This window comes from Sinohyriopsis cumingii, chromosome 17 (assembly GCF_028554795.1).
Source record: "Sinohyriopsis cumingii isolate HCF-2022 chromosome 17, ASM2855479v2, whole genome shotgun sequence".
Lineage (NCBI taxonomy): Eukaryota > Metazoa > Mollusca > Bivalvia > Unionida > Unionidae > Sinohyriopsis > Sinohyriopsis cumingii.
In genome coordinates this window covers 80411577-80433021 of record NC_142977.1, presented here as the reverse complement: position 1 = coordinate 80433021, position 21445 = coordinate 80411577, and the positions used below count along the sequence as shown (strand labels likewise).

Sequence of the window (21445 nt, the reverse complement as noted above, 5' to 3'; positions counted from 1 at the left end):
ACATTATTCAATGCACACTGTGATACATTATTCAATGCACACTGTGATACATTATTCAATGCACACTGTGATACATTATTCAATGCACACCATGTTTTCTACAGTCTGTTTACATTTACCAATATGGCAGCACTGTCCTTATATGACGTGAAAAAAATGAGGCAGTCAACAGAATTAGTTATCAGTTAAACTAATATTGCAGAAGATTTGAAAGAAAATATTGGATAAAAATGGTAAATGATATTTTACACACACTTCTACAGAGATATGCAGCATTTATATTAAATAAGAGGTATATTTAATTTCTTTCAGTATATTTAAGGAACATGTTCAAAATTGATGATAGTAGGCTGGGTCCGAATTATGCACTGTTGCTCCATTGTTACAAATAGGTCAGTGTTAATACCTGGTGCATGAGTTAGGCGTACTTATATTAGAACTATAGCCGAACAAGTTGTTTGCTGCTTCTTTTTTTTTCTTCATGTTGCTGGTGCCAGAGACCAGTGGTGCTTGGCATATTTTTTGCTGGAGCATTGGCGTGTTGATCTCATGGACTATCGGGCCACTCACTAGTAATCAGTGTCCCTAGTTATCCTTGAAAACCTTGCATACCATGGCATTTTGGAAAGCCTTGAAAAAGGATAAGTTTTAATATAATCCAGGAGTTCTGTTAGGAAACACTTGAAAATGAAAACTGCTGCAACAAAAAAAGATTTTAACATTGTCTCAAATGAGACTTTTGATTTTTTTCAGTAACCGTTTGATTTTCAACGATGCAGTTATATAACTATACACATGCCTGGATGCAGAGATGGTGAGCAAGACAAAATTCTAAGAATCATGGCACCAAAATTGAGAATTAAAGAATGGCTACATAAAAATGTAGACATTTATTTGTCGTAAAATATTTAATGTGATGTACATGGGTCAAAGTGCTTTGGAATCTCATGCAAAATGTGCCAAATATAAAGTGGTAGTGAAAGACACACAACTGGAAGCAGTGGATGTTGCAACAGTTTTCTCTATAACATTAGGTATTTTTCAATGATTTTAATATGAATTCTTTAAAAGATTTTGCAATGTAGATTAAAGGATTTATGTATTTCTTCAGATGTTTGTTTTGTGGCTTCGGCTGTGTGGTCAAAGTGTTCAGCACATCAAGTGGAGAATGTATCAGGGAGCTTAGAGGGCATGAAGGTCAAGTAACAGGCCTGATAATCAACCCGAAGAATAGGCTGCAGGTGAGTAGTCATTTTCAATTTGAGTCAGCAAATCAAGGTTCTAACTAGTACAAGAACAGAAACACTTTCCAGTATGATCAAGGTCTGACAAACTTCATAATTATATGTTATTCACAAAAAAGTTTGAAATTCATTCACAGACCTGTTATGTATATTTAATTTTTATTTTGTGATTGACCTTTGTCCATAATTGAGGATAAGGGATTGGGCCTACCTGACTAATGTCTTTTTTTTATAAACAGCATATTTGATAGCTAATTTTTGTCTATGATTGTAGATTAGATAATAAGATTATTATTATTTGGAGGTAAACATGTTTACTTGGATTGGAGTTCAGGACATTGTTTTTCCTCTCAGGATTTCCTGGTGTACCTGCTGCATGCCATGATATTTACCAAAATTGTAGAAATAGACCTGATCTAGTTGACAACTTAGAATGTTCTGGAAATGAACTTTTGATCCGCATCCAGGTCCTCTAATTGCATCTTAGGTTTCTTTATAAGGGTTGTTTCTATTACAATTATTCATTCCTATCAGTTTAATTTGAGATGATTTATATATTTAAATTATTAGTTGGAATTACAAGATGCTCTTTGACCTTAGGACTGAATCATGGTTTGCAGTTATTGTGAAAATTCATTTAAAGACATTTTGGATTATATCATTCTGATACATCAAAATTGTTAGTATATAAACACTTCCAGGCTGTTGGTACATCAGCAATTTCAAGATTGGAATTCACTCTGAATACTACTAGAATTCATTCAGAATTGGGATCTAATTCACAATACTGTTCATGTTAAATTTTCATGTTATATTCTAGGGAAATGTGTGTGTGTGTGTGTGTGTGATTTATGTTTTAAGATAGCTTAAAAAAAATTGTAGACACCTCACTACGATGTCTGCAGTGTGGCAGTTTATAGTATGTTTAGCACTGCAGTATCATGCCACAAACATGTAGCATACTGTCACACCCAGTTAAATTATCCTGACACCAGGCCAACCAGTTCTAACAATAACCTCTTAAAGCTGAGCGTCTAGCAAGGAAGATGCTAGTGCCATTTCTATAAGTCTTTTTTATGACTTAGCAGGAGTTTGAAGCTATGCCCTTCTGCATCTAAGGCAGATGTTTTAACCACTTAGGCCACAGTAGGGTTCTCTAGGGAAATAATTTATTAAATTATATAAAAATTCTCGGTTATCGCTCTTGTCTGTTACTTAGTTAAAGATCACTGTCATAACAGAACCAGCATTAATGCAGTACCTATGTTTTTGGTACTAAGTTGGTTGCACCATGAAGTTTTATGTCACAGAGATGCTCCCAGGGCACACAGTCACATGATTCACATAAAATTTGTATGAAGTTGTGCACTTTGAAAAAGCAGTGATGCGCAAGAACTCCTACAAATTAATTTCAAGTCACACATATGAAAATGTACTCTGCGCAGCATACAACTTTATTCAGCTACTTGCCCTTAAAGCATTTGTATAAATGGCAAAAATATTGAAGCGCTTGTCGTGACATGTATTTTGTCATAACTGTTGATATCTGGTTTCTTGGCTTAACATGAATGGTTGGCAATCTAAATTTGATTGGCACATTGGGCCCTTTAATAAGCATTGTGTCGAAGTTTGAACCTTGCATAAAGGACGTTTTAAAAATGCATGTTTATAGTACAGGCTATAGAGAAGACCAATAATGGCCGATTACCAGTGTTGTTCATCTATAAATGATGCTTTAGTTCAGCAAGTACTGGCTGATCATAGTAATGAATTTATTTTTAAAGTTAGAAAATATCAGATTATAGGAGCTGGACATATTTTGTGGAAGTGATTTTGAACCAAAAAATGGCATTAAATTCAAGTCCGATGTACTTGCTGGATGGACCAAAACAGACGGCATGATGGTCAACCCCTCATTTCAGCAGTATTTCGAGATTAAATTTAGAAAAGGTAGCAGACAAACAAGCCAATTAAAATACAAACAATTTTAAAGTTGAGTGCACTTTTCATTTCTTTTCTAGTCACAAGTTAGCCCAGTCCAGCCCAGCGAGATCATGTGCTACAAAACTACATAGCCCTAATATAAAGGTTATTATAAATCTAATAAATAAGAATCTAAAAAAGAAATTAAAAAGTGAAGATATTTATTTGATTAAACAAGAAGACTATGGCATTAATTTACTTAAAAGCCTGATAAACAGCATTACGGAATGGTAAATCTAGCATAGTAGTCAATACAGTGCTAATTCAAGAAAAAAACCTTTGAGCTGTGAAAGGGTGTTCTCAGTACAGAAGAAACACCAGATATGACACCAATTAAGCTGAGAAACAATGAAGAGATTAATGTTTATACAACTAGAGGCAACATCTTTTAAAGATTTTGATTTGAATAGGGGGTCTTACAGGGTGGATAAGGAAGACAGAAAGATGGATATTGAAATGTTATGTAAATAATGAAGTACGGCCGTTTCCTCATCGCCAGAATTTTGTTCTACTTCCCCCTTATTTTTGTCACAAGGGGGGATATCCCCCCTTATATAACAAAATCCTGGTAGCATCTCTGTATGTCATTATTTTGGGCAGTAGATTTGTTAATTCTCAAGGTTAAATGTGAAGGTTGTGGAATCTGTTGGACTTGGGGTTAAATGCCAATGTTTTGGGCAATAGATGTTTTGTATCTCGACATTAAATGTCATAATATGTGACAGTAAAAATCCTTGATCGGCTATTGGACACCATATGACATGAAATTGATTTTGTGACACATTGATCTATTTTTTCAAAAATTTATGAACAAATTACTCAAAGTGTGTTAGAATTGGATGCTTTAAAAATATTATGTTATTAAAATATAATTAATCATACTTATATAATAAATCAGGATAAACATAAATAATCCTTAATTTATAGTTTATAGCACAAATTGGGCAGAGATAATATATAATGTAAACAAGACAAATTGATTATGATATTTCTTCTATTAAATCAGTTTCCTGGTTTACCTTTATGCATGTAAATACAACCAGATTAATTTAAATTTATATTGAAATGAATATTTTTCTTTTCAGCTCTTGTCTTGTTCGTTGGATAAAACAGTCATGCAGTGGGACTATTCAGATGGAGTATTACTCAAGGTAATCAGTTCTCACAAAATGCACATTATCATTTGTATGATACTCCCTGTGAGACACGAGTTTGTTTTACATTAAGTTTGATGAAGCTTTTTGATGATGTATCAGCAGAGAACATTTGAAAGAATGCAGTTTATGTAAAAGAAATTAAAGGAGACCAGAAACAAAAATTTTCCTTTTATGTATGTAATTCTCTACAAATTTTAATTGGACTGTGATGTTTATTAATTAAAATATTGTAGGCGGGTAGTGATTATATTGCGTGGAAGATACCACGATTCCGTAAATTGCAGAGTTTTTCCGAGCTTTGATGAGACGACAGATCATGTGGTCCCATGACGTAATACTAGCCAGTCCTCAAATACAAACATACACATGGCGAGCGAGATAGACAGGGGGAGACCAGATTTGGGTTGCTAATATTGAAAAGTTGAATACTTCTGAGTTATGCTCATAACTATATCTGTTGAATTGTGTGTTAACAATGTGTTCAAGACCTGACAGCAGAAAAGTACAACAGTGAGAAGGTGCTCATATTTCATATTTTGGAATTTAAAAAATGAAATGTAATTTTTAAATAAATACTTATTTATCGTGTGCTGTGCAAAAATGTGATAAGGATTAAGTGATGGTGCCCAATGTAAAAATTAAAAATTTACCACAATGCAATAAATTCATTTAAGAAGGATGAGATTCAATCGTATTATATGTAAATGACATATTCATTACCTACCCCCAACACACACACACACACTCAGAGAAGGTATGATATCTTGAAAATATACATCCAAGACTGAAACGCTGAGAGATAATACTGAATTCTGTAGAACGGGGACAAACTTGTGTGTAAAACAACATACATTACCTTGGAGGTGTAAAAGGCATTGAGAACGGTTTTCATCAGTCGAAACTTAAGCATTAGTTTTTCACACCCAACCCCCAACCCCTAATAAATCTGCAAAGCAGAAGTCATAAGTAATTAATTTAAACATTAAAAAGCTTCCTTCTTATGATTCAACCACTGTATTTTACATGCAGGCTACAGTTAGCGTATTGACAAATCTGATATATACATGTTTGGTATAAATAGTTTATGATCTGTACTGGTCAGTGCTGAAATAAAATTTTTAGGCCCAGTCCCAGGGCTGGTGACTTAAATAAACTTACTTGCCCTGACTGAAATTCCACAAGCCCGGACAGTTCATACCTGTCAACTCTCAAGCCGGGAGAAAAACCTCCCGATTTTTGGGGTATTGCCACACCTACCTCCCGATCTCATACTATCTTCCGAGTTTTAGGAGAATACTCCCTATTATTACATTATGTCTGCCAATGTTCATTTCTCAGAAGAAGAAAACCCATACATAAATCGATAAAACGTATACAATCCACAGATGCCATATTCTGTTTTATCACTTGTGAATATTGTAGCGACGAAATAATTAATATATCACACAAATTTTTTTCTTCAGTAAACAGAATGTTAAGATTAAACATTATTCACGTAAATTTCAGATTTTTTTAAACACTACAACATAACTGTAGTAATAAAAACATTAAAAACATAAAATTGTCACCAATTAGCTTAAATCCCATGAATGATCACTGAATGTTGCCTACTTTTTTCTGCAAACAAAATCAATCTCCATTTCCACCAAAGTTAACGCCTGACATTCCTCTACCGTATATGTAAAGTTTAATTACCATGATTAAATTAAAAGAAGGAATAAAACAAAATATGCCACACAGTATATGTGCCCCCAAAGAACTAATTCAGAATAAGTATTTTATTCAGTAAACAGTGTTACACGCCTTAAGACTTAAACCTAAGGAAATAAGGTGGGATTTAAATGTGGGAAAAACAGATTTTAACTGTTAAAATGAAGTCCTAGCCAAAATAGGGCATTGTTTGTTTGCCAATTAATGCTGTTGTTTACATACACATATTTTAGAACATGGTTTCTTTGAAGTATGTCCGAAGGGCAGTCCTTTTCACAAGATAAATAAATTGATAAGGATCAACTGTTAATTAGTTACGCTGGCCTTATACTTGTGTACTCAAGTCTAACCTTTAGCTATTATGCAGTTTAGCCACAGCTGACCAGAATAAGATACAAGGGTCTTGTCCTGGTGGATAATAAGGCGTATCACAGGGAGAAATGGCACGTCCCATGGGCGCTCGCACATTGAGGCAAGGGTTGGAGTCGATAGTAGCCTCCCCCAATTTCTATTTTCAGCCAGTTAAATTGAAACTTTGATTTTATAACTGACCTCTTTTCTCTTAGTCGCTGCTATTTAAACATCCCAAGGGATAGTTTTATATCCGTTCCAATCATTACAGATTACCGTTTATACATGCTACGTGTAACAGGCATAGACTGAAATTTTTTTATAATTTTTAATTTTTTTTTAAGATCACTGAAAATTGTGTTTTCTTGAAACATGGCCATGTCAGGGGTTTAGAATCTTATTTTTAGCAAAGCTTCCATCTGATTAAAATCAGATCTCAATTTCACCTTGGACAGCGTTGATTTAATTTTGATTGTGCTGTGTTAAGGTATGTATGTCAACATCTTGAAAATACATTTCTTCATTTCATCAGCGCAATCAAAGTTTCTTCAGGCAAACAATTTTTTCCTACAAACCCGACGGGCACCTAACTTTGAATACAGGATGGGCCCGAACTAAAATTAGAGGGGCCCCGGGTGTCTGCCTATCACATTTTTAGCACTGCTGGTGTAGATAAAAATCTGAATTGATTGTTGCATTTTGTGGTCACTTACTCGGCTTTCTGCCTATTTTTGTAACTCACACGTTTAACACTTTCCCAGGAACAGCGACAACTTTTAGTCTAAGCCTAGCATTTGTGTATCCTAGAGCTGCCTTTTTTTTTTTCAGGATCATTCTCATAACATTCCTTTAGACATGTAATGATCACAGAGTGCTGTATGGTGTTGCTTTGAAATTGACTCGCTTGTAATAATGTATCCATACTTTCTTTATGCCTTTATCTTTGGAAAAGAAGAAGAAAACAAATGTTGTCCACTGGCTTTTCTTAATTTGCTATTACACCCGTAAGCAACACAAAACGGCATTGTCTTTTACTCTGGCAACTCCCATTTGGGATGCTGGAGTCACTACTATGACATCACACCCCAAAAGTAACCGAATAGGTGCGGAAATTTTGCATATAAGGTCATGGAAATTCAGCTCCTAGAAGATATGCCACTATTTAAATATTGGCATTACGGTCGCAGATGATACTTCAGAATCAGGTTTTCTTCTATAGTGCTTTTATTATTATTCTGTATTTCCATTGGTTTCTGGTCTCCTTTAAGTAATATTTTATAGATTTTTGTGTTTTTACTTTTACCACCATTTTTCATTTGAAGACTCTGAACATCTTGTGTTTTATCATTATCTTGTAGGAATGCATGTTTGCTTTTATTTGGAAGGTCATTTTGAGAGGCTGATTAAGGAACTCCTCTATTTCTTTCTACTGGGAGCACCATAACATATGTATACCATTGCATTTAGGACATATTCTCAAACTCTTTTGTTTATACAGCCATAAATCAGTTGTAGTATTCATCTTAATGTAGGCAACTGTGACCTTTTTTCATGTAATCATGTACACTGTTTATGTTTATCTTAGTTTCTGGCACTCTTTCGCTTTGACTGTATCAAAAGTTGATCACTATAATATACATTTAAAGCACCAATGATTAGGTATACTTGTATGTTTAGGCCAACATCTGTGAAACTAATGCATGCTTAGTCATGAAACTTCCTACATGATAAATTCCCAACAAATACTGAACCACCATGCCAAAATTACTGTGAAATAATTTGTGGGGTTCAAGTTTTTGTGAGTGATGCAAATCACAAATATAAAATAACATTGAAATATCTACCAAGCCAACATTCACACACACGTTATATGCATTGGAAAAGCATAACCTGTTTCTTGTTGTAATACCATGGTTATCTGTAGTTCTGAGAATGTGAAATATACATTAGGATAAATACATAAATGAAGAACACTGAAACTGATTTGATAATTTATTTTAAATGCAAGTGAACATAAAATCTGGTATAAGATTGTAATGACTCTTCCTGTTGTACATTATGGTAACAAAAGTACATTTACACACTCTGTTTCTTTACTTCCTAAAGAATGTAATAATCCCCTTTATGAATGCATGTTTGCACAACTGCCTGCAAACTAAACAGTCTGACAGCAGATTAGTCCCTCTTTCTAAAAGTCGATTTTAGTCAGGTCTTTCTGAAGTGCTGCTTTGTCATGTGTACAAATGAGCCACTTAGCATGAATTGAGGGGGCCCCGAGTGGCCGGGTGGTCTAAAGCGCTCTTTGTTATGGATCACTGCCATTTCACCTCTGTCTGCGTGGGTTCGAGTCTCCGATTCAGCCAGTGTGGGTATGTGAGAAAGCTTGCCAGTTGCTACTCATGGGTCGGTGGTTCTTTCCGGGGTTTTCCCAGGTTCTTCCTCCACCATTTATACTGGCCGTCATGCATAGCCTATCATGTACTGAAAAATGATGTTAAACCCTACAACAACAGCATGAATTGACTTAAGGGTATGTTTTCAAATCAACTGAGACCTGATTTAAATGTACATCTCCACTGTCCACCTGTTCATTTAACTGGCAAGTCGCTTTTGTTGAATACCGCTTGTGAAATCTTATTTGTAACAATACTTTTTGCACCAGTCATCACAATATGTACATTAATAACATTGCCATTCTCCCAAACTTTATGGATTCAGTTTTGTAAACATACTAAGGTCACCCAGAAAAATTGGGGTCCCATGCGGTGATGTTGGCAAACTTGTCAGGTTTACAGTCATTGGCTTCATTGAAGCTTTTAATCCATAATTGTTGAGATTGTTGCTTTGATTGTTTGCTTTAAAAACATCTGGAAACCAAATACTTAAGATTACAATAGTGGGATAAAATATTTTAGTTCAAACATGCGGAAAGAGATGTCTGGCTTTTATTTTAGATATTCTCATTTATGCCTGATGTTAGCAATGAATAACTTAATTACTGCAGTATGGATTAAACCTGTTTGTTCACACATGGAAATGAATGTCAGTATACTAGTAAACTTATACAGAGACATATGTGTCTTTTTTTTTAATACAGATGATAGATCCATGAAATTAATCATCCATAAATATGTATTTTTTTAAAACTCAAACCACTACATTTGAAACCCATGAAAATAAAATGTTTATAGTAGTTCGCTGTCCCCTACTTCATTCAGCAACAATCATGAATAATCCTCACACGGTTGCTTGTTCTATAAGGAGTACTTTGCAACAGTATCAGAAAATTGCCAACCTCAGTATTTTGTTGCCAGTTTTCAAAACATGTCGCCAGAACAAGTAGTGAATATTTTTATAAATCTATTAATGTAATAGGCAATGAAAAGTTTATTAATGTAATAGGCAATGAAAATTGCAAAAGATGGGATAGTTATTACTTTACTGACAGCAAGCAATATAGCTATGATATTATAAAATAAATTACATGACTGTTTTGTACTATTAAAATGTTATAGAATGTCACGTGATGATCCATCATATTGTAGTAAGCTGCAAAGAAATTGTTACTCCTCGCACTGATAATGATAATGGCATTTTTACTTTTACTAATAGCAACGATCTTTGCATCCCGCATCACCGTTAGTGCCTAGGTATGAATGTTGTCACCTGAAAAAAAATGCATTATTAAATGTAAAATATCTACTTTCCAGATATCTACAGTGTCTTGCTCATTTTTTTAATATAAACATCAGGTATTTAAAAAAATCTATATTATATTTTCCAAATAATAATTTTGTAAGGAACCTTAATTAATGACATTTTATTACTAAAACTGTACAGTAAGTGACATATAATGCAACCATCGATTTCATGCATTCAGGAAATAAATGCCTCCCTTTTTATGGCTAGCATCACAAAGTACATCTCTGTCAACCAGGAGTTTAGAAATGTATTTTTGTTATGCTTTGCATGTTTTGCTTATAGTGAATTGCTTCCTAAATCCCAAGAATGATCACTGAATGCTGTAGAATTTTTCTTGACAAGCAAAGTAATAATAATAATAATGAGGACTTTGTATAGTGCCTAATCTTTAGAAGCTCTAAGCGCTTTACAACATTAGACAACACCTGTAACATAAAAAACATTTGATGATATTATTACAGAAAGCAAACACCATGAAATTAGAAAACATAAAAACATGCTGAGAATATTTAAGGTAGGGAACATTATTAGGTCATTAAATTTGGATTTGCAGCCGAAATAAGTGAGTTTTAAGAGCACTCTTGAGTGGGATTACTGTGTCTTTGTATTTAAGTTCAGTGGGCAATTCATTCCACATTGCTGGGCCCTTGTATGCAAAAGAACGTTGTTCATATGACTTTGTTTTCTTAGTGGGAGTAATGAGTGTATGATTGTCAGAAGTCTGATGCGTAAATATCTTGCTGGTGTGTACACATGGGTGAGGTCGGATAGGTATGTTGGACTGGAAACGTTGGTCAGTGAAACGTAGCACAGAGAACAAATTTTGTGTTTGATTCTGGATCGAATGGCTAGCCAGTGTAGGGTATAGAGCAGCGGGGAGGTGTGCTCTGATCATGGTACTCTAAGTATGATCAGAGCAGCTATGTTTTGAAGTTTCTGAAGTAGATATTGAGATGAACCAGACAGAATTGAGTTATAATTGTCCCGTGTTGAAAGTACTAATGAACATACAAGTGTTTTAGTGGCATCAGCTGAAAGATATTTGTGAATGGAGCTGATGTGTCTTAGCTCAAGATATGCAGCCTTGAGAGTACTGTCCAGAGTGACACCTAGGTTTTGTACTGACTGTGAATTTAATGTTTGTGTTACTGATATTTATTGTTGTTTGAGGTAAACTAGGATCTCCATTCCCACCAATGAAACTTACACAAGTCAACACCTGGTATTAATGTACCATATATATAAGCATTAATTACCATCATTAAATTAAAAGAAGGAATGAAGAAGCATATCACAGTGCATGTGTCCCCCCCACCCCCGGAAAAAAACAATTCAGAAAAAATGTTATTGAGTCAACAGTGTTCTTTGCATATACTAGTTAACAATAAGGAAATATGGTGGGAAATAAAATGTGGGAAATAGTTATCACATGTATGGTAGCTTGAGACAACATTTGAACTGTTAACTTAAATTCACACCCATTTTAGGCATTGTTAGTCAAAACAAAAATAGGGCATGGTTTATTTGTCAGTCAATTGCAATTGTTTTCACTCACTGTAGAACAGGCAGTTTCTTTGAAGTATGTCGAAGAGGCTTAAATCTAACCTTGAGTTATTGTATAGAATATGAAATGGGGGCACCTGGAGTGGGGCAAATAACGCACTCCACAGGGAGAAACGGCATGTCCTTTTTGAGAATTTCATGTGTATTGGACCAAAAATTTAGTGAAAATGATGCCTAAATATGGTGCAAAAAGCTTCCCGATGGTAGGTCCCAATCTGCATGTTTTCAGATTCAATCTCCTGACTTGGCTTTTGAAAAGATCTATTTTTTGCATGCCACGCTAGAACAGTTGTACAGTATTACTTAAATTTATTCAACGACTATTTGAATTCTTTTAAAATTAATTAAGTCTTTCTGTACATTTAAAACTTCAACACAGAAGGGGCATTTTTCATTGGAATGTTTTTGGATTTCTTGGAACTATTAGAATTGATAGGACTTTTAGGAAATAGGAATTCATTTGCCATTCTGTAAGTTAAATTTAATTCTTTCACTCCTGTATTTTGAGAAATAAATTAAACAATGTATTTTCAATTATGCAAAACTTGTTTGTTTTGCTATTTCTTATTGCGTAGTTTAAGTCCCTGCAGTCGTAACACGTGATTGACGGCAAAGTAAAAGATCAATGAGCAAAATTAAAATATCTTACTTATCCTGCCTGGATTCATGTTTGGTGACACACTCCTTCAAAATATCACAGCCGGTTGTAAATGAATTGATGTCTTGTGCCTTGATACATGTATCACAGAACATCTGCTTTAACTTTGTATCATATCTCAGCCATGGACGCCCAAGTTTCCAGCTGTCAAGAAATTTTTGGGAACTTTTGACCCATTCATCATGATGTGGTGTTGCACTTGAAGCATTACTACCATCACTACATGTAGACGATGTTTGACCGCCAAATATAACATCATGATCAGTGACGGTGTTGTCTGATGAACGTGCACTAAATCCAAATGCTGTTAATTTTATTAACTTTCTCTTAGGATGAGATGATTACCCATGATAATGTTGCACTGTTGACAGTTTATAATTCTGATTGAGATTTTTTCCATTTGTTTGTATTTATACACAGCAATTGGTACTTCAGAGTTAATCAGTTTTCTCTGAAGTTTCAGCAAAACTATTTTATTGGTATATTTAAAAAAAAACAGAAGGATTAGCTGTCGTTCAATTAATAATAGCTGTTTCTGTTTGCGTCTTCAGGGGTTGGTCAATTGTAGTTATAGTCTGGTTGCATGACTGAATGTATCACAGCGTACAGTACTCATGCCAGATGTCAACGTAAGCAGACTATGATGTAACTATGCACTGTAAAGATGGGTTTGTCAATATGAACAAGGGATTTGTTTATGTAACAGATAGATTCCGGTGCATTGTGTGTCCAAGTTTGTGGCTTCTTTCGTGGTCCCTTTGGATTTCTCCATTCCAAATCCATGACTGTGTACAAATTAAACAGCCAAAGAGGCTGTTGCCCAAAAAAATCGCCAGATGGTATATTTTGTTGCCAATAAGGAAGAAAAAAAATCACAATTTGTGATATTGCTGAAGCCCAGATGCGCCCTGAGTTCTCGCCATACCATCCTTGAAAATCCCAGGGAAAATTTTTGTCTCTGATAAATTATTCATCTGTAGCACTTGTTATTTCATAAGAATGATTCTGTTTTATGTCAAATTCATTTTATTTGTTCATAGTAGCAGAAATATAAGTTTACATGTAGTCAATACTTTACATTTTTATTGAGATGCAAGGAATCAATGAATGTTGATAGACTTAAATTTTCACATTTTTTACATGGTCCACCTGTGACAACTGAAATGATAAGTAACAGGTTATTACCGCATTAAACTTATATAAAAACACCCACTTTTGTTTTGTTTTCTTTCTGTGTGTTCTGGCTGTCAAACAAGAGGTAGCATGTTTGAAACCCATGGTGGCATCCCAAAATTGTATTTTTATGTTTAAATTTTCTGTTAGACTTGCTCATCCCAAATTTTTGTTTTTAATTTTTTTAATATTTGTTTTTATTTTTGTCCTAGGTTGTGCAATTAACCTTGTACCTTTATATTCTATAAAATTTGAAATATGTTGTCATATGGGATCACCTTAATATGTTTAGTTCCAGTTTTTGCATATAATGGCATTTTCCATAGCCATATAGGATGCCATGATCATGTGTGTATAATATCATATATGAATAATTTTTGAAGATCAATTGCAGTTTTTGAAAATTTTTAAATGAAACTGAAATTTGAGAGTCATTTGTTTTTGAGTCATGAGCTTGTACTTGGGACGGCTTCTTATCCGTTGAGCAAAGTGATGCTGAAGATTTCCTGCAAATTTAGGAGACATATTTTCCTTCTAAGAATTGATACTGACTTTCTGTTTCTTTGGAGTCTTGAAGGTCAGAATGATCATCACTGGCAGGTCATTTCTGAGACTGAGATGAAAAAGAATATATTATTCTTGCATCATTGTGGTTAATTAATACAAGCCAGCATGTGACAATTTCATGAAAAAGGAAGAGGTGTATATCTTTTAGTTCACTTCGAAGATTTTAATATATAAAAATATCATGAAGCATATTTGGTTTCCTTCACAATGTCAATGACTGGTGACCACTTATGACATCAGTTGTGATTATGACTTTTCATGATTTCTGTGCCATTAGAATGTGACAGTGACAAAACAACCATGCTCATCCTGCAAAATAGTTCAAACTTAAGATATCCTGTGGCTGGTTTTTAAGGTTGCTGACTATTTTCCAATAATCCTCCAATCGAACTTCATTCTGAGGACAAAGTTTATGAGTTGGACAGTAGATGTAATCTCAAGTTTCATAAACCAGTGTTTTTTAGCATTAGGAGGAGCTTATGTTTTGGCATTTTGACATGAACTGAACTAAAACGTATAAACTGTCCTTTGATATTCCTATAAATACATCTTGAATTATGCAATAACAATTAAACAATGCAATAAAATCAACATACCTACTGATGTGTTTCCGCCAAAATCATTTTGGTTGATCTCTCCATTTTATCTCACCTTTGCCAAAGGTCAACCAATTTTTATTGAAAGACTTGAAAGCTATTACCAACTTTGATTCCTTTATTGCATATAAAAACATCATAAAATAACCCGCATTTGACCTTAAACTCGAAAGATCCAAAAGTTAGATCAGTTAACAGCTTATGTGTATGCATGTTGTACAGTCTAATTATATAATTATTCGGCTACACATCATCATACCAGTACAAGTAGTAGACTGGTTCCCACTCGTTTATCTAATGTAGGGATAGAATGCACAGATACACTGTATATAGATTTTGGGGGGTTGTAAAAATAATTGTAATAATAATAATGTTTTATTTTTCAAAATTGGTAGGATAGATTTCAGTTATAAAACAGTAAATTTGGTAGACTCTTCAAAATTGTATTTTATACTACTGCTGGTAGAATCACATGTATGTTAATGGGCAATCAGATGCTAATATTTGATCAGAATTCCATCAATTGAAGTCATAACTGATTTCCTCTTCTTATAGCTTTTGTAGACATCAAAGATAATCTCAGAAGAATCTAACTTTTATCCAGTCATGCCCATTAAGCATGACATCAGTGACCTATTAACTCAGACCAGCTCATATTATCATAGGTGCGACTTTATTGGCATATAAAATGTAAACAGTACTCTAGCAAATTATGCCAGAGATGAATCACCGGTAATTATGACTGGTGTTCCAGCCCAAATCAATGTGTATCATAAAAAATGAACTGCTTGGAAATTCCATGCATCACAAATGGTTTAAATTTAAATTCCAAATATAAAAACCCAAGGGTATGCATCCATTGAGAATCGTGACAGTAGTATTTCCAAAATATTAAGAAAATACTGTATTTATTAAAACTCTTGCATATTGCATTTTTCATTCATACATTACTTTCAGTTTCTTCCCACTAATGCTTAATAATTTTTTTTATACAAAATTTAAAAAATGTTTATTTGCAGACGTTCTGGGCCAGTGCCCCATTGCTTGCCATCTATCCACTTGATAACTCAGAAAATGATGTGCTGTGTTTACAGCAGTCACCCAAGAAAGGTAATACTTGTACAGTTTGGTTTTCATTATTTTCTATGCCCCACCAAAAAAATGGCAATTATTACCCTCATCCATCCATCCATTCATCCCATCCATCCATCCATGTCAGTTCTAAGAATTCATTTCAAGTTATTTCGTGTGCATTTATGCATTATTGAATGTATATTTTGAGTTGGGCAGATTTGGACATTTAACAAAATACAAAGACCATGACAGTAATGATAATAATAAAGAGAATATAACTCGGTTAGTTAGGGAACCAATCCTCCTTGAGGCCTTCTGGCTGTTACATACAATATATACACGATATACAAGATGATGTGTTAAATTTGGCTTGACACTAAAGAATTAAGAGATTACGGAAATTAGTTTCAAGCCTGGAGCATTTGCACGGGCATATATAAACATATATAAAATATTATGTATTGGAAAAGTCAACTGTGGAAAAGATGCAAAGGTACAGAAACGCAGGAGGTATTTATATGCTTAGGACTGTTCAGTTGCCTTAAGATTTCATCCTTTGAGATATTGATTATGAGAAGAAGAATTCTAGGAGTCTGCCTTGTGTCACTGGCACTGTTGTTACATACAAGAGGACCAGTATATTGAAAACGTTATTTAAATCAATTCCTTCTTTGGCCTTGGTATGTAATTTTTACTTCTAACAGACCTTAAATTTTGAGTACCATCAACATCAGTTTGGTGAATGATATTGATTAGGCTGACAGGACCAGTGTTTCCCTTATCACACATTTGTGCGTCAGGGACACACGCTAGAGAAAATTGATGCACACATTTTGTTGTCATGCGTTTTTCTTACGCAGAGGATTTGCATAATGCGATCAGGATTTATTTAATATCCAATGCATTGGACGAGGGGTGGCATCGTGTATACTTCGAGCATAGGCATTGACTGGTTGCCCGCTTTGTTTACTTCCTGTATTTTTTGGACACTTTATACATAAATTGGCTAAGAAATATTTCTTGTAATATGTGACCCAGCTATAAGATGACAGATGGGGTCCATAGAACCTGACCATGTCACAGACCAAAGCATGTGACCAGGAGCCATATCAAGATTGTCGTATATTAGAATTCATACACGATCTCTTCCCCAAAATGATAGCATATTTTTTACAAGTTATTTTTCATGTATGAGAAAAATACATGTATATTCTTGTGGAGGTAAGATTCTTGCCTTTATTTGATAATGGGAGATATTCTGCCATGACAAGGGCCTCCAGATTATGTTACTCCCCTCCAATTGTCAAGGGTTGCCATTGCTGCATACGTCCTACCCTCACAGTAGATTATGTTCATAACACAAACTCACGATGACATTACTTCAAATTTTTTCTAGTTCACAAAGCCAGTGGCAAGCTTCATAAAGCCGTCGATCTAAGTCCTCTTCACAGTTTTATTTAGACATCTTGGTTCGAAATGTACATATTGATATTGGTTCTTCTTGCCGAGGCCGCAATTAAAAATATCTTTGTTTCCCCTTACCCTACCCAACAATTTGAAGTTGGGTAGGTAGGTAGGCTAATAATTTTTTTTTCTCATGAAATTCATGACACTATAAACTGACACATAGGAAACAGAAAAACGATAAATTCAACTTTAATAATAATACTGAAATACAGTAACTCATGAACTGAAATACAGTAACTTGTGAACAAGTTTAAAATGTTTTATAGACTAGATTAGTTTTTGATAAGGGCTATTCCAATAAAAATACTCCCTGCAGGCATTGGCCAGGGTACCAATTTAACAGATTTACTCAAATTTTGAAACATATATTAAATGAGAGTAATTTCAATGAAATATAAAGATACACATGTAAAGGTGCAAGAAGTGTTTTTTTTCCGAGTTTTTGAGGAGTGTTGGGTTAAGGTAGATATTTGCTGGAATAACCCTTAGTATTTTTTCTGACTAGGTCAAATGTATAAAAATGTTTTAAAATAATTAATAAAAGTATTTTAAAAGTCTTGAGTATTCTTTCTGACTAGTATCATTGGGTTCAATATATAATGAGACTTAACATATTTGCAAGACCTGTCAAAATGCACAAATATAAAGTTAGACATTGAATAGTGTCTCAAATATGCAGAAACATGTCAATAAAGTAATGTCAGAACACTAAATACCTGTAGAAATCTAACTAACAAAAAAGAAACAAACAATGCAAAACATCATTTTAAATGTCACTAAGAGCTGCTGGTTAGTTTTTAACTGGGTTTCGTTTTGGAATGTCCTTTCCAGATGCTAAACATTGCTGGCACACTGGTAGAACAGTACGGAATCTTCCAGTCATTTCCTGGGATTTTTCTGTTCCTATGGCTCCACAATGAGCACAAATATCTGGTCTGCCAATGTTGTTGGCATAGTATGGGAATTCAATGTGTACAGCACAAGACAATTGTAGTCTTACAAACACTTTTCCCTGTAGGATGTCTCCTAAAATATATTAAATAGAACACCAATTATCCAAAATTGAACTTTAATGTCCGAAGGTGACTAGACATGATACACAACAAATAGCATATAGAACCTGAAACTAAATCTGTAAATAATTATCTTTATAAACACAGAGAAACTAGTATAAAAAGATAAATGAGCAACTTGGACTTCACTAAAAATTGGGAGCATGGACCAGGAAACAGGAATACTTGTAAAATAATATTCACATTAAAATTTTAGTGCAATGGCTAGTACTAAGAGAAAATCACAGTTAAAAAAAGCAAGAAATCGCCCCAATCCCTCCACCAGGGTCGTACCTTAACATGTGTACTGGTATGGTCAGACAAAGTTTCTCAAAATATCTAAATCGTTGTTCTGGCCCTTTAATTGGTTCATTTAAATGCAAATCTTCATCAAAGAAGAGAGGTTGAAACATTGCCATCTGAGATACCTGACCATCCAATCGACTGTAACATGGTAGGATTTCATCTTGTCTAGGACGATGTGCAATGGAGAGATTGGAATCAATCTGACGAACTGGATTCATTTGTAATTGTCGTGATACCTGTTTTTCATTTGCTTTTTCTAAATAATCTGCATAAGACTGTAAACATCCAGTTAAGGTTTCAGTGTCACCTCTTATGGTCCAATGCTGTGTAAAAGGTCTTGAGATTAGCCTGAATAAACACTGGACTTGTAACTTCAGATCTTTTGCAGTAAGCTGTGGACGTTTTTGCTTCTTTCTTTTATAATCATTAGCACCATCAAACTTTAAAAACCTGTAAAAAAGGTAAGTTACAACAAAATTACTGAACAAGGATAATCAATCTCTGACAAATGTCACGGAAAAGTAAAGTAAGCAAAATGGAGGTTACTACATGTACATAATGGAGAAATTGACAACCGCAATGGTCCTGACTTTGTACAGGCTTAAATGAAACCGTGGAAGGTTGAACCAGATTTTATGGTGCTATAAAACCACCCTCTTCCATCGCAATATTAGGGTTGGGTAGCAACACAAAAGAAATAAAAAAGTCAAGTGTTCAACCAATTTTTTAAATCTTATGACATTGAACCTTTATTTTAATCAGCTTACCAAATATTAAAAAGTCTATGTCATATTTTCCTTTAACGTGAGATAGTATTGCTTGCTCAGTTTTATCATTGAAAATCAAAAAAAAAAAAAAACTATGGACATTAAGACACTTACTATATTAAATTTCTCTAGAATTATGTGTTGCAGGAATGTTTGTAATAAATATACATTGAATAAAGATTAATCTTTTACTTCAATTTAATATTATCAAAGATAAACACCTCTCCGGGATGTGCTTGATTCTTGTCAGGTGGGCCGCTCTCTCTTCTATTGTGGACATGTTGCCACTTATGTACCACAAAGCATTTACTAGCACCAGGACTTGTTCAGATATACTCTGGTGGGACATGCTTCCAGGAAATTTGTCTCCACATTCTATCATATCTTTGACTATGCCGTTAAACAACTCATCTTTAGCTGAAAAAATGGAATAAAAAAAACCTTTCACTGAGATGGAATGGCCAGCTTTACTGATAGATAATATTAAATGAGATATGAGATGTGGAATAAGTGTACATGGCACACAAAAAACAGACAGCAGTCTTCAATGTGACACCAGTTACTGTTGGCTGTCTTGCAATCGTGTCCCATGGCAGATAAAATTCAAAACCTTGAATCTGATATCAACAAACGGATTTCATAATTAATAGACTTTAACACTGCCATATTCATTATGCACTGCAGGTATCAAAATAATGTTTTAATCATGTTTATGTATGTCTTTAATGTTTTTATTGTCTGCTTTTGTTTTGTATGTTATATATGTATAGTTTTTGCTATATTGTGTATGCTCTGTGTTTATTGTCGGTCAAAGCTTAAACATTTGTACTTGACAAACAGACTTTAAATATATTATTAGGAAGGCAGTAAAAATTCTAGAAAGATTGCAGTTGTCAGAGGGTGCATGAATTCATTTCTAATAACTGTCAGACAGATGTTTGAAAATAACATTATTTCATATAAAAAAAATTGTTTATACCAGTGAAACACTCAGCATTTGTGTCCTTAAGTTGTGGTAGCTTTGTTGCCACGGAAGTAGACATTAAAACAGAAAAGGCAGTCCGTGCAGGTGGTGCTTGTTGATTTTCTGTACTAGTAGTAGTTGAGGAAACATCATCCAACCCAACACTTTCATCACGGGTCACCGTAAATGTAACATATTTCAGTCGCTGATTAAACTCTTTCACCACATGCAGACCTTCGTGCAGGTCTGGATGAAAAGTCATCGTTCCATCCAGTTTGTCTGATAAACTGACGTTCAGTACATCTGCTTTATGAGGGCGAAAGTCTGTATCATTGGTAATGTCGTGATATACATCATCCCACGTACACTCCGTTGAGTATTCTAGTATTCTGTTGTTACAAATTTTTTTGTTTGATTTCCCGCATTTCGCGATTACGCTTACACATATAATGAAATCTTCTTCGTATTTTCTTTTGCCGGCCATGCCGGTCATGATGCTTTTCCTATCTAATTTAAACACCTTGCAACAAACGTTTTTCGCGCGCTAGTGACATCGATTTTGACTGCATGAAAATACGGATCGCACAACGAAACGAAACGAAAAAACGAACTTTTGAACAAAACGAAAAGAAAAAAAAAAGTACTATCGCAAATTTTTCAAAAATTTTTTTTCAGTCGGCGGATTTTAAGAGGGTCGGTCGGGTAAGGGGAAACAAACTTAATTTTAATTTTGGCCCGAGACTTTGTAGTTCATGAGGTTCACATACTGTGACCCTGTACCAATTAAGGTTACTTCCCTTTTCAGAAAATCAATCTTTTGGTCTTCATCAGAATCATGGCCAGAGCTATAGCACACTTCAACCCATTCCACATCCACAATTTTCATCAACCTGGACAGCATTCTTCAAAAGCACATCATGAGTTACCTTGTGTAAAGATAACATGACATGAAAACACTTGTTTTTGTTCTGCTTTCATCATGGTTTGTTTGTTATGAAGGACAGATCTAATCTCATCTCATCCCAGATTTAATCCATTGGCTTGTAAAGCCTTTCATCCTTGAAAATCATCATTGCAGTATTTATCAGAGAATTGGATTTCTGCTTGTGAA

At 34.4% G+C, this 21445-nt stretch overlaps 2 protein-coding genes across 3 annotated transcripts in view; one reads left to right on the top strand and one right to left on the bottom strand.

The window, feature by feature from the left end:
• The window catches only part of LOC149779307 (WD repeat-containing protein 75-like), an 82037-nt gene that overhangs the window by 2247 nt on the left and 58345 nt on the right, over positions 1-21445 (top strand). For both annotated transcript variants that reach the window (XM_089939926.1, XM_089939925.1), the window contains exons 2-4: positions 1112-1241; positions 4313-4378; positions 15724-15814. In XM_089939926.1, the coding sequence (XP_089796052.1) occupies positions 1112-1241; positions 4313-4378; positions 15724-15814 (287 nt within the window). The remainder of the gene's footprint in view (positions 1-1111; positions 1242-4312; positions 4379-15723; positions 15815-21445) is intronic.
• LOC149779309 (uncharacterized) lies at positions 17419-19949 on the bottom strand. The gene is made up of 2 exons (XM_089939927.1): positions 19592-19949; positions 17419-19053 (listed from the first exon to the last, which is right to left on the bottom strand). The coding sequence occupies exons 1-2, from the start codon at positions 19750-19752 to the stop codon at positions 18546-18548; spliced, it is 669 nt and encodes a 222-aa protein (XP_089796053.1). The 5' UTR covers positions 19753-19949; the 3' UTR covers positions 17419-18545.

Bases quoted from the DNA above. Each gene is read 5' to 3' on its own strand.
- LOC149779309 (XM_089939927.1), bottom strand. From the start codon at position 19,752: ATGATAGAATGTGGAGACAAATTTCCTGGAAGCATGTCCCACCAGAGT. The intron at 19,054-19,591 runs GTGTTTATCTTT...CCTTTTTTACAG, and splicing joins ATCAAGCACATCCCGGAGAG to GTTTTTAAAGTTTGATGGTG.